At 36.9% G+C, this 14,857-nt stretch overlaps 1 protein-coding gene across 5 annotated transcripts in view; it reads left to right on the top strand.

Moving 5' to 3' along the window:
• Positions 1-13,921, top strand: part of RGS13 (regulator of G protein signaling 13) — a 42,907-nt gene extending 28,986 nt beyond the window's left edge. For 4 of the 5 annotated variants that reach the window (XM_027843371.1, XM_027843370.1, XM_027843372.1 and 1 more), the window contains 3 exons: positions 2,002-2,063; positions 8,561-8,727; positions 12,973-13,919. In XM_027843371.1, coding sequence (XP_027699172.1) covers positions 2,002-2,063; positions 8,561-8,727; positions 12,973-13,158 — 415 coding nt within the window. In that variant the 3' untranslated portion in view covers positions 13,159-13,919. Of the gene's footprint in view, positions 1-2,001; positions 2,064-8,560; positions 8,728-12,972 lie in introns of all 5 variants that reach the window. The other variant, XM_027843369.1, reaches the window with a different exon arrangement.
• The last annotated feature ends 936 nt before the right edge of the window (positions 13,922-14,857 follow it).

Here is a 14,857-nt window from a genome sequence, read left to right as displayed (position 1 = left end):
TCTAGATCCAATATGCTCTACACTGCACCACCTATCATCAAACAGGGAAGAGATATATTTGAGGAGGCAGGGAGGACTTCCTGTTAATCAAGCAACCTTATGAAATGTCAGAGCCAGGAATCTAGTGCAGCTCTCCTGACCCTGAGTTCTATGTTCTCTCCACTACACTACCTGACTCCTTTGAGGAAGAGTCAGACTAGATGACCTCCAATATCCCTTCCATCTCTAATGTTCATCAAGTCTATTGGCCATCCTGTAGGTGAACTTATTTAATGTTTACTAGAAGAAGTGAGAGGAAGGAGGAAGTAGTAGTAAATAATTTCCCAGCAATGGCTCTGCTTCCATTGAGAGAACAGGTAGTAACAAGTGGGATTTGGGCTTTGGTTGACTGAATGGACTAGATGATCTTGGAAGTCCCTTCCAATATGGAATGTGGTCATCTAATTGCAAAAAATAATTAGAGGGAACACTGATACTAACTCTGGTCGATTGTCTTATCAAAAAAATACTGTTGATAAAACAAATGGAAAAGTAACTCAGGGCATGTTCTATTGAAAATGAGGCTGTAAAGTTATCTTGGATAGAAAATCTTAGAAGGATGCATTATAATGAGAAACAGCTATGTGGTGCAGGTGAGAATATTGAATCTAAGACTTACTAACTGTGTGACCCTGGGCAAGTCACTTAGCTTCTCTCTTTCTCAGTTTTCTCATCTGGAAAATGGGGATGACAAAAGCACCTAACTCCCAGTATGGTTGTAAGGATAAAGTGAGACATTTGTAAAGCGCTTTGCAAACCTTAAAGTGCTATATAAATGTTAGCTATTATTGTTATTATTATGATGATAGAAAAAGGCTATCATTAATAATAATAGAAATAATGATAGTCTATTGTTACTATTGTCATGAGGTAAATTCATTTGTCATTTGAATGGGGATTGAAATTAATCTAAGATTACAAAGCAGTAGGAAGTCAGAAGATAGGGTTCTTTGTCACTTTCTAGTTCTAGGATATTGGGCAAATCACTCTTATTTCAACAACAATAAAAGAGGAATAGCAATACTTACACAATATATTTTACAGAGTTTGCCTGAGGAGCAAATGGAATAATGACAGAAAATTCTTTATAGTCTTAAAGCACTGTGTAAATGTGAATATTTATTATTATAACCAAGGCAGAGATGGTACAGTAGTGGATATAGCAAGGGGCGTGGAATAAGGAAAACCTGAGTTCTAATCTTACTTCTGATTCTTTGTAGCAGTCTAAACCTAAAAAAAAAAATCAGTGAACCTCTCACAGCCTTGATTTCCTTATCTGTAAAACTGGCATAATAATAGCAGCTAAGTGATGCTGTGGATACAACACTGGACCACACACACACACACACGCACACACACACACACACTACTTAGTAGCTGTGTGACCCTGAACAAGTCACTGAACCTCTGTTTGCCTCAGTTTTCCCAACTATAAAATGGGAATAATAACAGTACCTACTTTCCAGGTTTGTTGTGAGGATAAAATGGGATAATATTTGTAAATGTAAATGCTTAGCACAGTACCTGGACATAGTAGGCACTTTATAAATACTTATTCCCTTCCCATTCTTCCCTTCCTCATCCATCTTTCAGGGTTGTTTTGAGGACTATATGGGATAGCTTATATAAAAAAGCCTTGCAAACCTTAAAGGGCTATTTAAATTGTAGCTTGTTACATCAAAGTTACTATACATTTCATCATATTCTTATAGTACAATAGGATGTAGTGATTCAATTTACTTGGCCTTAGATTTTAGTAAACTATAAATTCATGATATACAGAACACCAAATTATCTAAGATGTAAAAGGAGTCATTGAAGAATGAGCTCCTGTCCAAAGGATAGTCATGATTCTATGTTGTTTCATTTAATACACATTTCCAAGGTTTAGTCATTTAGTTTTTATTCAGAAAGACTTACAAAATCAGCTAGGTCATTCAACTGTCTTGTTTCTTTCCAAAGCCTTTCTCTGGAAGAAGTGTTCCAGTGGGCTGAGTCTTTTGAAAAACTGATGACAACAAAATGTAAGTATTTTATAGCTATGCTATGATAGTTACCTATTATCTCCATCTTTTACAATAAGAATATATGTGTAAATATTATAGCATAATACATAATAAAATATAAATTAACCACCAACTTCCCTCTGTTAAAATATATGTATATTTTATACATGTTCATTCTACACATATATACATATATGTGTGTATATATACAGTTTTAATAGGGGAAGATTGGTGATTAATTTAGCTCTTTTTTCACATAGCCTTCCAGATGACAACTTGCAAGTGTTAAAAAAAAAAAAAACAGTTTGCCAAGTCAAGCACTACTATTTCCTCTGGTATTAATTATAACATTAGTCACCAAGAATATTTAGTATTCGCATGAGTATATGTGCACAATTCCCTGGAAGAGCATGCATAAATAGTACCACTTACTGCAAAGCATTATCATCCCTTTCTAAATTTAGAATGAGACACACCCAAAAAGGATTCTAGCAATTTACTATTGTCAAGTATCTAAGAAGAAAATGATCACTTATGTAATTTAGCCTTGGCTGTATGAAGAAACTCCCCACGCCAATCCTAAATATGTGTCTACTGGCTCCGATATCAATCTGATATCTTATAAATCTGGTCTTTGGACATGGTAGTGTTGAAAGAAGACAATAGTGAAAGAGCTAAAAACAAAATCAAAGCAGGAAATGAGAAACAAAGATGACATTTTGGCCACATATGTTCGTGGTCCCTAGGTCAGGAAAGAGGATGGAGAGTAAAGGAAGCTACTGAGACAAAACCAGGGATCAAAAGACAAGAAACCCTGATGGCTTGAATGAAGATGAAAGTTGTTATGGGTAGTAAGGAAAAAATACAAGTGTTGCAGAATCTGTTAGTTTATCAAAGACAAGGAGGCTACCTGCAAAAGTCTTGAAACCAAACCTTAAATGTAGAATGCTTCAGCCTTACTCCAATGACTTCTTGCCTTGAGGAGGCAATCTCTGCTTCACGGCCATAAGTTCTCAAAGAACAAGCCAGTGGAGCACAATTTCTGGTAGATTCTTCCATGCTACAAAGACCAGGAATTCGGTCTCAAAGCCACACTATATTCTAGCTTTCTGCTGCTCAGCCTAGAGAAGAAGACAGACTATCATCCCAAATAGCCTGGCCATTTGGTGTGATGGATTCTTTGACCATGAAAATAAAATTTAGTAATTGCTTCACTTACATGATTTCATTTTAACCTTACAATATCCCTGTGAGGTAGGCAAGGCAGACTAGAGTAGTGAATAGTACACTTAACCTGGAATGAGGAAGAAAAGAGAATGTTGATTAGCTGTGTGACCTGTGGAAGGTCACTTAACTTTTCTCAGTCCCAATTTTCCCATCTGTGAAATGGGGATAGTGATAGCATTACTTCACAGGATGATTGTAAAGATCAAATGAAACATCATATATAAAGCAGTTTGTGAACCTTAAAGCTCTGTTGTTGTTGTTCAGTCATTTTTCAGTCATGTCTGATTCTCCATGATTTCGTTTGCGATTTTCTTGGCAAAGATACTGGAGTGGTTAGTCATTTCCTTCTCTAGCTCATTTTACAGATAAGCAAACTGAGGCAAACAGAGTTAAGTGACAGGCCTAGGGTCACACAGCTAGTGTCTGAGACCAGATTTGAACTCAGCTTTCTGACTCTAGGCCTAGCACTCTATCCACTATGCTACGTAACTGCCCCTTACAGGTCTGTAGTATATAAATATGGGCTATGTCCATTTCACCAATGAGAAAAGCAAAATTCAGAGGGTTCAATGACATATGGAAAATCACACAGCTAAGAAACTGACCTCTTCTGACTCCAAGTTCAGAACTCTTTCTATTACATCATGACATCTTCTTTCAAAATAAGGATCAGTTCTAGTGGTTTGGTATTCCCAGAAAAGAGAATTCAAGGAATTTGCTGTGAGTGAGAAATGAAAGAATTATAAACATAAAGGACATCAGTGGCTGCCTATGATTCACTGTGGTCATCATTCAAGGGTAAAACCTAAAATGCTCAGAAAGTACCTTGCTTCCTCCGTAACCACAGAGAGCTGAGATTAAGAAGGTTCTGGCTTGGACTGGGAATAGAATATGCAAAGGGGGAACCAAATGATGCAAGAAAACACTAAAAGACTGAGAATTACATTAAGCAGAATTAAGCTACCCTCAACAAATAATCTGTGTATCTATAAATTCCTTTCCTGTATTATATGTGAGCAGCAACTTTGTTATTAACCAAAGGATTCCTAACCTTTTTTTGTGTCATGGACCCCTTTGGCAATCTGAATGCTCTGGAAACCGTTTCAGGAAAAAAAAATGCATAAAAATACATAGGATGACAAAGGAAATCAGTTTTAATGAAACACAATCACCAAAATATTTTTTAAAAAATATAGTAGAATCAGAATTTAAAAAAAAAACTGGTTCATGGACTCCATATAAAGAACCCCTAAAGATAGATAGTGGATGCTGGAGTCAAGAAGACCTAGGTTTAAGCCCCAGCTCTGGCTTTTACTGACTATGTAATACCTAACAAGGTACTTAACCTCTCAGTGTCCAAAGCTAATCTCCAAATTATGTCATAGAAAAGTTGCCACCCAAATTGGTAGAGGCAGTTTCTTCCACGCTCTCTCTCTCTCTCTCTACCAGTGGTGTCAAATTCAAATAGATATGGGCCACCTCTATTAATAAAAATACATATGCACATACACTTATTCATTTAGTGCTAACTATGTGCCAGGCGCTATGCTATGGTTCTGGGAGTGTAAAGAAAACAGTAAAATAATTACCATCCTCAGTTAACTTAATGTATACATCTGATGGTTTTTATTCATTTTCATAATCTAGTACTTTAAATAGCTAAGAAAATCTAGAATGATAACTCCTTGAAAACAACAATTTTGTTTTTGTTTTTATAAGCTCATTGAGGGCAGGGATTGATTTGTAATTGTATTTCAAGCTTGTAGGATAGTGCCTTGGGCATATAGTCACTGCTTAATAAAATTTTGTTGAATTGAATTAGAAAATGCATTTGTTTAAGGCATTGTCATCAATGAAAGTTTTTGTTACTGTTATTTCTGAACTAAGCTCTTCTGGCAAATTATAGGTTACTACCTGGCTCCCCCATGGAGGTAGCTCTCAGGGAATAGTCTCCATCTAGGCAGAGTAGACTAGAAGATGTTTTAAATGAATATACAGAAAGAAACTTGACTGTTTAGGTAGGTCTGGAGTATACTTGCCAAGGATGATTACAGAGCTCTAGGATGGAATGCCTTATGTGGAAAACACACCAAAGAGCAGTTTGGCTGGATCATATACAGGAGGGCAATGAGTAGTAAGTCTGGAAAAGTATAGTAGAATCAGAATTTAAAAAAGAAAAAAGCTGTAAATACCAAATGAAAGAGTTTGTATTTTAGTCTTGAAGCAAAAGAAAGCCACCTGACCTTTTTGATAGTCAGAACTCTATTTGGGGAATTAAAACAATTTAGGTTACCAAAATCCTCTGTTGTAATGTTGAGGTTTCTAAATAAAGGCCTACCTTGCCCAACATCATTAAAAACATTATGACCACATCCAATGCCATAACATCTTTAGACTCCTCCCCTAGTTTTGTCTCTTCCTTTACCCTCCCCACCCTGCCACCTCAGTCCTCCATCCTAGTGGCTCTGATTCCATTACTCAGCTTATAGCTTGATAACCACCTATAACATTGTGTTACACAACCAGGTTTTCATGGAACTAATTAATGACAACCTGCCTGTAGGATAAAGGGCAGGTTCCTAGAACTGGTAGTTCAAGAAACCACAGAGGATAAATAAACTCAATCCTGACTGGAAAAGAAACTGGCCTAGAAGGTGAGATGCCATAAGCCAGAACTATTACAACATGTTAAATTCAGTATCATAGAAGAAGATAGGTCAGTGAGGTGACACAGTGGATAGAGCACTGGGCCAAGAGACAAGAAGACCTGTGTTCAAATCCAGCCTCAAACACTCACTAGCTCAAACACTTACCCTGGGTAAACCATTTAATCCCATTTACTTCAGTTTCCTCATCTATAAAATGAGCTGGAGAAAAAAATGGCAAGCTACTCTAGTATCTTTGCCAAGAAAATCCCCAATGGAGTCACAAAGAGTTGGACACAACTGAAATGACTGAACAACAAAGGAGAGGGGAAACCAAAGAAATTTATCACACAGACAATTTTAGAAAGGGAAACCATGACAGAATGTAGGAATTAATTAGAGAAAAAAATGAGAGAATTTAAAATATCAGTAGCTCACAAGAAGCCTGGAAACTATTTTAAAATACTTTATTAAAAGCTCTGAGAAAAATAAAAAAGCATAACAAGAGTCAAAAGTACCAAGTACTTGAAAATCCCATCACATAAGTAACTGGCCAAGTCAAAGAGATCATTATAGAAAATAAAGGTTAGTTCAAGTAAAGAAAACTTGGAAGCCCATAAAGTACGGCAAGATTTGGTATCAGCCAGGAAAAAGGCAGGTTCAAAGTAATTTTAAGGAGCAAGATGCAAAGGACTCTAAAAATAAGTTCTTCAAATGTGACCAAAGGAGTAAACCCCCATGTGGTTACACAGGGCCCTCAATGACTGAAGAACAGAGCTTACCCTTAGAAATGAAGAGGGGACAGTTAACATGCTGAATAAATTCTTCACTTTGGTCTTTACCCAGAAGACTATTGGGGTGAGCCTCACTTTCAAATTTAGCCCAGAATTTATCAGATTGGTAATTGATCAGGTTGGTTCAGAGAACAATCAGTGATCTGAATGTTCTAAACCAAACTGGGTAATTAGTGTAGAATTGTAGCATCCCTGATTTCCTTTAAAGCATAGTCCAGATGCCATGTACTCTGGAAGGCCTTTTCTAAGCTCCTGGGTTCTTTGTGCTATTTCCCACAAAATTACTAGGCAGGTAGGTGGGACAATAGAATTGGAGTCAGGAAGACTTGTGTTCAAATCTTGCCTCAGACTCTTTGTAGCTGTGTGACTCTGGGCGAGGCACTTAACTTTTCCCATTCTCAATTTCCTTATGAGCAAAACTAGGTTAATAATAGCACTTACCTCACAGGGGGATCAAAGGTTTGTGGTACATAATTATCTGCATTTATGTTGTTTTCTCTATGAAAAGCTATGAAAGCTCCTTCAGGGCAAGAACTGAAGGAATGTTTCATTTTTCTGTTTTTTAATGGAGGTCTGGAGAATGCTGAGACCACTTAAGATCTCAGCTACCACAAGGAAGATGTTAGGGAGCTTTTTCCAGCAAAGTTGTGATGAGTGAGGAAAGAACCTTGGTGAGACAGACTGTGGAGCATCTGTAGACATTCCATAACTGGTTCTGGTCAACTCACCATGTGTTGAAAAGGAGACTCTTTGACTGTGGAAGCAATCAAAAAGGGTGTATCTCTTTACCTCATTCATACATGGGAGATGTCAGCGACTCCTTCACTCATAGCATCCAGTAAAGGAAATGAAGATTCCAACCTTAGGAGTTTTTAAAGTCAGGAAAGGGAGATACAAGAATCCAGAAGTAAGAGCCAGGCCTGTTACATTTTCCTTCAGGATTCTGGGGTACCCTGAAGGTTTTCTCTTTTCTACTGCCATAAGGTGAGCCCCTCAAGCTGCTTTTCCCTGACTCTCATTGTTAAGGAGCCAGTGACTCCATGTTCACTTATTTTTCCTCGTTCCAAAGATACTGATGTCTCCAAAGATACTGGGAAAGGTTAAGTGTCTCACCCAGTTTAGACCAAACTCAATCCCTGATCTATTAATTCAAGCCAGATTAACACCTGAAGCCTGACTTGTCATGTATGCTTGGGGTCCTCCTTAATTTATGTATTCCAGTTTATCTTGACACTTCAGACTCTAATCTATATTTCACATTATACCTTATTCAGTTCAATCCAATAGACAGTTATAAATGAACTGGACCAAAGGTGGATAACTTGCAGCCTCGAGGCCACATGTGGCCTTCTAGGTGCAGCCTTTTGACTGAGTCCAAGTTTTATTGAACAAATCCTTTTATTAAGGGGATTTTTTCTGTGAAGTTTGGATTCTGTCAAAGGGCCCCACTTGAGGACTTAGAGGGCCACATGTGGCCTGAGGGAGGAGGGGAGAAGGTAGGGAGGGCTGCAAACAAGGAAGGAGAAAAGGAAAGTGATTATCTGAATATTCATTGCTTCACCAAGCTGTCCTACCCTGGCTCCTGCTGCTACTACTGACTCCCCACAGGTTTGGCTTAACCTAAGACCTAAAGCTTGTTCACAAGGCATGTAAAATGTATTTGGGGTGCCTCAGATGAAAGGCCCTATATGAATAATAGCAAAACTAACTTATATTTCAAAACTATAAATCTGTAATTATTCTTGAGTTTTAGAACTTTGATTCAGATTTTTAATGCAATCTTTATTCAATATTTTTCAATTGTGTTTCTTAATGTATGCCCACAAAAAAAATTATCAATTACTTTTAGATGGTCCAGTAATCTACACAGCATATTTAAAAATGGAGCACAGTGATGAGAATATGAAATTCTGGATGGCATGTGAGACATACAAAAAAACTGCGTCACGATTTAGCAGAATCTCTAAGGCCAAGAAGCTTTACAAGACTTACATTAAACCTCAGTCCCCTAGAGAGGTAATATCTTACTTAGTAATAATAACTATTATGATTGCAAGAATATATATTTCCATCTCTAAAAAGGAAAGATGGTGGGTATGAAAAGAGAGACTCTTCTCAAGTGATTGATTATTTTCTGACATTTTAAGAAAACGAGATAAACCTGTACATACTGCAAGAATGAACTTAATCCATGACAAATAATAGGTTATTTGATCACTTTTATTCCTTAAGATACCATTTGGATACAGTATAGCAAGGAAAGCACCTGAAAATCAAGAGACCTGGATCCTGATTCTGACATTAATTAGCTATATGAATTTAATTTAAGGAGGAAAAAAAAAAGAAAAAAACTTCCTGACAATTAGAACTATCCTGAAATTGGAAATGGACTACCTAGGGAAATAATAGGCTGTCTTTTGGAGATATTCAAAAGCTAGATATGTTGTAGAGAGGATTCTTTTTCAGATAAGACTTGATTTATAGAGGGCCACTAAGGTCTCTTTCAATTCTGAAGTTCCCTATTTCTGTGACATCAGGTCTCTAAGTCTGCTTCACCATCTGCAGAATGAAAAGATAAATAACATTCCATAACTCATTGATGGAGTTTCTGTGAGACTGAAATGAGGATGTGGATGTAGAAATACTTCTGAAAAGTATGTAGTTCTACATATGCAGATGTCAAATAGCATTGTATCATTCTAACACTGAAATTCCTCAGAATGATTACATCAACTGTAATTAGTGTAATGACTTTACTGTGAAGTATAAGGCTATTTAAGCTGATATTGCATTATATTTCAAATTATACTAAAAAACACTTATTAATTACATACTATATTCAGAGCTCTCTGCTAGGTGTAGTTAATGAAACAAAATGTAAATAAGATATAGGCATAGCCTTATAGAACATATAATTTAGTGGATGGATGTGATATCCACAAAAATATTCATAAAGGAAAATAATATGTGATAAGTGTGTTAGAGAGATGTGAGCAAATTGATAACATAGCGTAGCTTTGTGAAGATGTGGGATGTGATTAGATCTATGCGTAAGGAATATGCATAACTTGGCAGAAGTATTGAAAAATGGATTGAATAGGGAGTAAGTAGACTCATGAAGTCCTTTTAATAGACTGTTACAATAGTCCAAGTAGGTGGCAGTGAAGACCTGCATAAAGATGGCAGCAGTGGCTATAGAGTAAGAGAATAATTCATAAGATGTTGAAGACAGATTTTACAGGACTTAAAAATAATTGAAAATGAGAGATATGGGTCAGAAGTGAGTTAGTAGCAATATCAAGATTTTGAACATAGGTAACAACGTGAATGTTAGTGTCACAGACTAAAAAGTAAAGTCATGATGATGAACAGATTTTAGGGAAAAGGTTATAAACAATTTTTGAAATGTTGCATTTAGGTGTGGGGGCAGGGATGGTGTGTTAATACAGGTAGTGGCATGGCATGAAGATGTCTAGAGAGCAGCATGATAGGCCTTATGCAAGCTATATGATGAATTCTCAGCAGGCAGAAGCCCAGGGTCCCCAGAGCAGAAGCTGAAGTGCTGGTCAGTGTCAGGGCAGCAGCAAAGAGTAGAGTGATCATAGAAAATGGCTTAAGGATAAGAGACTAAAGATGGAATTCCAGGTGTGAGAAACAGAGGGTGGTTTTGGCTAGACCGTAGAGTGTAGGTAGGCGAATAAAGCATAATGAAGCTGGAAATTGAGGAGTTTACATTTTATTCTAGAGACAATGGGTAGTCACTGAAGTTTATTAAGTAAAGGAGTAACATGGTCAGATCTGTGATTAAGAAAAATCACTTTGGCCACTATATGGAAAATGGATCAGAGTGTAGAAACAACTGAGGCAGGGAGACCAATTAGAAAACTACTGCAATAGACCAAGCAAGAGGTAATAAGAGTAGATACTAAAGTGGTACCTATATAAGTAGAAAAAAGGGGTCAGATGAGAAATGGATTGTGTAGGTAGAGAAAGAAAGAACTGGCAGTTGATCAGATATGAATGGGAGGAAAAGTGGGAAGAAAAACAAAACATTAATGTTATAAACTCAAGAGAGTAGAAGAGTTATGGTACCTTGGACAGGAATAAGAAAGTTCAGTAGAGGGGTGGACATTTGGGGAAATATAATGTATTCTATTTTGGACAAGATTAGTTTAAATAATCTTTAAATTTCCAGTTTGAAATGTGCAACAATCAGTTGTTGATGTCCAAGAGATAGGGACTGGGGTATATAGATTTGTGAGTCATCTGCTTAGAGAAGCTAATTAAACCCATGGGTGTTCAAGTCATCATGAGAGAAGAGAGAGAGAGAGAGAGAGAGAGAGAGAGAGAGAGAGAGAGAGAGAGTTTAAGAAAAGAAAAGAGGGCTCAGGACAGAGCCTTGTATTATCCCAACAATTATGGGCTGTGATATGGATGATCCAGCAAAAGACACTGAGAAAGAATGGTCAGACCAGTAGGACGAGAACCAGAAGGCAGTAGTGTCATTACAACCCAGAGAGAAGTATCCAGAAAGAGAGGGTAGTCAAGAGTGTTAAATAGAGCGTAGAGGTCAAATTGGCTGAGAAAAGAGTATCAGATTTGGCAAAGAGAGTAATGAAGAAGCAATTAGATTAGAAGCAAACCAACTGACTGTGTTATCTCTAAATCCAAGAAAGGAAAAAGTTTCCATTTGGAAGGGGGAGTCAAGGGTGTCAAATGCTGCAAGGTTTCAAGGTAAATGAAGACAGCAATTCATTGGATTAGAATTATTATCAATTATATATTATCAATTAGAATATTATTGGTGACTATGGAGAGAGCCATTTCAGTAGATTAGTTGGGATGTGAACCAAATTATAAGAGGTTGAAGATAATTAATGTTGATAAAGTAAACTGAGTCATTAGTATAGGCAATTTTTACAGAAGTTTGGCAGAGAAGGGAAGGAAGAATGACAGAATAGTGGGAGATGAGATCAGACCTAAAGATACAGATTTGGGAATTACCTAAATAGATGTGATCATTAAAGCCTTGAAAGTGAGTGAGAGATTGCCAAGGTAGAAAGCGTAGAGGGAACAGACCCGAAGGTAGAACATTTGAACTGTTTAATTCAATTGTCCAGAATTTTAATAACCTACTTTAACTGGGGGCTAGATTTTATAGATGGGAAAACTAAGGCTTTAAGAGAAGGGAAATGATCACACAGATGAGGTATGGGAACCCAGGTCCTCTGACTCTTAGTCCAGGGCTCTTTAAAAAGTCTCATGCTACCTCACTTACTGCACAATGGTGAAGACCCAAAGTGGGAATGGATTGAACTATCTAAATTGATAGATGTGGTAGAAAAAAAAGGTGAATGTTGACTTGAGGTCCTTGTCTGGGATCCAACTTTGGTACCTGGCCTTGGAAAGACCACTTCTGGGTCTTAGTTTTCTCATTTGTAAAAATGAAAGGATCAGACCAGATGATCTCCAATGTATATTCAAACTATAAAATCATATGATCCTGTGGCTTTGCTAGTTACCACACTTAAACTTACTGCCTACCTAAAGTTAAAATTAACAAGTCATGAGGAAATTTCTAAAGCCACTACTCTCCATCCACATCTACTCTAGAAGAAATGACGGCGGGGCTTGGGGCAGGTAGGCAAATGTGAAGGGATTCACAGGAGTCCCAGATGATGAAGAGAGGATGTGGTACAAAAGTTCCTATTGATGGTGGGCTAGGGGTTGAGAATAGAATATGGAAATTGTACCTTCCACAGAACCCAACTTTGTTAACTAATACCCCAAAACCCTCATCTGGAAAACGCATGGTTCACTAAAGCCACTTCCTTCGTCCTTCCCCCCCCCCCACTTCTCTTCATTCTCTTCTTAATTTGGGACATATTCCATGTGATGTGGATGTTTGCCAGTATTCAGAAAAAGAGCCTATTAGAATCATTTTTATAAGATCATTAATTTCCCCTTTCCTTCAAAGGATCCTTCATCTCATCGCTTCCCTATTTTTCACACCAAAGTTAACAAACCACTTCTTTTTTATTTTTGCTCTAGTATTATTTTTTTCCAGCGTGGGTATGGGTATATACCAAAAATGGAAACTAAAAATTGTCTCTTGTAATTTTTTCTCAGTGCCTAAAAAATGACACTAATAATAAGGACTCTGAGTGAAAAGACAGGAGAAACATACTGTAAAGGTTTAGAGGTTTAATTTACCAATGTTTGGGCATATTCCATGAACCTACATGTCATTTAATTTTTCAGATTAACATTGACAGCCCCACCAGAGAAGCCATCATTAAGAACATTCAAGAACCCACCCAGAATTGTTTTGATGAAGCTCAAAAAATTGTGTACATGCACATGGAGAGAGACTCCTATCCCAGATTCCTAAGGTCAGAATTATACCAGAACCTCATTGAAAGCCTGCAGATGGACAGCCAAACCTGAAAAGTACATTACCATTTCAGAAACTGAAGATGGTGTATAGAAAGCGCCTTCTTTGTTCTGTTAACACCCTTTATACAACAAAAAAAGGAAACAGAGGAAAGTGAACAATGAGTGGATTTATAGCTTCCAAACAGGCACTCTACAAACTTTAGAAATACAAGAAAAATCCAATGTAATTTGATTATCACACCAAATGAATTATAACACAGAGCGAATTATGTACCTATCTCCCAGGGATGTTGTGAGGATAAAATAAGATCTTTTGTAAAGCACTTTGCAAACCTTGAAGTGCTATATAAGTGATAGCTAGCTCAATTTAAGCCTGATATAGCAGTTTATATATAAGGCAGATGTTAAGATTATCTCCACAATACCAACATTAAAGAGATTCCTCTCAAGTGACCAAATCAAAGCTTTTCAAATTCATCCATTGATCATGCTCCTGGATCACACACACACCTCAGGACCTCAAAAGTTGTACTTAAATGACAACTAGCTCTAGGGTACATTATATGCTGTAAAGAAAATGTTCTTGCTTAATAAATTTGCTTAACTGTATTGAATTATCAAGAATGTAATGAAGATACTTCACAGTAGAAACCAATCACAAATTGAAGCCTTAGTAATAATAACAAAGTTGTGGTCTTAGACACTATGTTACTTACATAGTATTTCATGTATGTGCTATTTTACATGCATACTTTTTCATTTCTTTATAGCTTATTAAATTTCAACCATTGGCATATTGCCTATATTTTAAAGCAATTATTGCATGTACAAAGCTTACTGTTTCCTGGTTGCATAACAAATTGATGGATTTTTTTTCCATTTATACTTGAATATACTTTTAAAATGAAAAAGAACACTGTCTTATTTCTGGGATTTTTTTACCCGTGATATGAATGTATCAGGCCATACTCTGATACATAAGTGGTTCTCTGACCTAGTTGATATGAATAGTGCCTCTCCCACTTCCTCCCACCCCTAGACAGATAGTAGTTACTCCATCCCAAGGCTCACCCCATGCAATTATTACCCTATCTTTCTGAAAAATAGAGATAGGAAACTTATTCAATATGTTGATCGACTTTCCATGGTTCTTTTAGTTTTCTGTGCATCACATTAGCCATTAAATAGATATGTGGACCTACAGAGGCTATGAATTCACATTGTTCTTCTCTGTTTATATGAAAGAAGCAAGAAAAGATTTGGTCCAAATGACTGGTACAGATTAAGTCTTACATATTACACCAGCCAGAACATACATCACTCTTCCTCTAGTGCCAATCACATTGGAAGATGTGAGAAATATAGCGCATCTATGTGAGATTACTTCCATGGAACATTCACAAATACTAAAAAAAAAAAAACCACTTTGTCCAGCACTGTCTTTTTCCAAAGTTCAATTTAAAACAAAAATTTATAAAGCATCTGTGATGTACAAGACACTAGGCTAGGTACAGGGCATAAAAAGATAAAGATTAGCCCCTTCCCTCCAGGAACTTCCATTCTACCAGTAGGCAGGCGGCAGTGATATTTTTCAGTACAATCATGGTAACCAGCTGGTAGAGACCATTTTGAGGAGATGACTTGTGACTTTTCTCAAATCAAACCAGTAGGTGACCATTTATTACACATAGTAAACATTTAATAAATGTATCTTGAATTGAAATTAATTCATAGTTAAGCTCATTAAATC

The sequence above is a fragment of the Vombatus ursinus genome, unplaced genomic scaffold (genome assembly GCF_900497805.2).
Source record: "Vombatus ursinus unplaced genomic scaffold, bare-nosed wombat genome assembly UNPS02014909.1, whole genome shotgun sequence".
In the NCBI taxonomy this organism is placed as follows: Eukaryota; Metazoa; Chordata; class Mammalia; order Diprotodontia; family Vombatidae; genus Vombatus; species Vombatus ursinus.
This window is presented reverse-complemented; position numbering and strand designations above follow the sequence as displayed.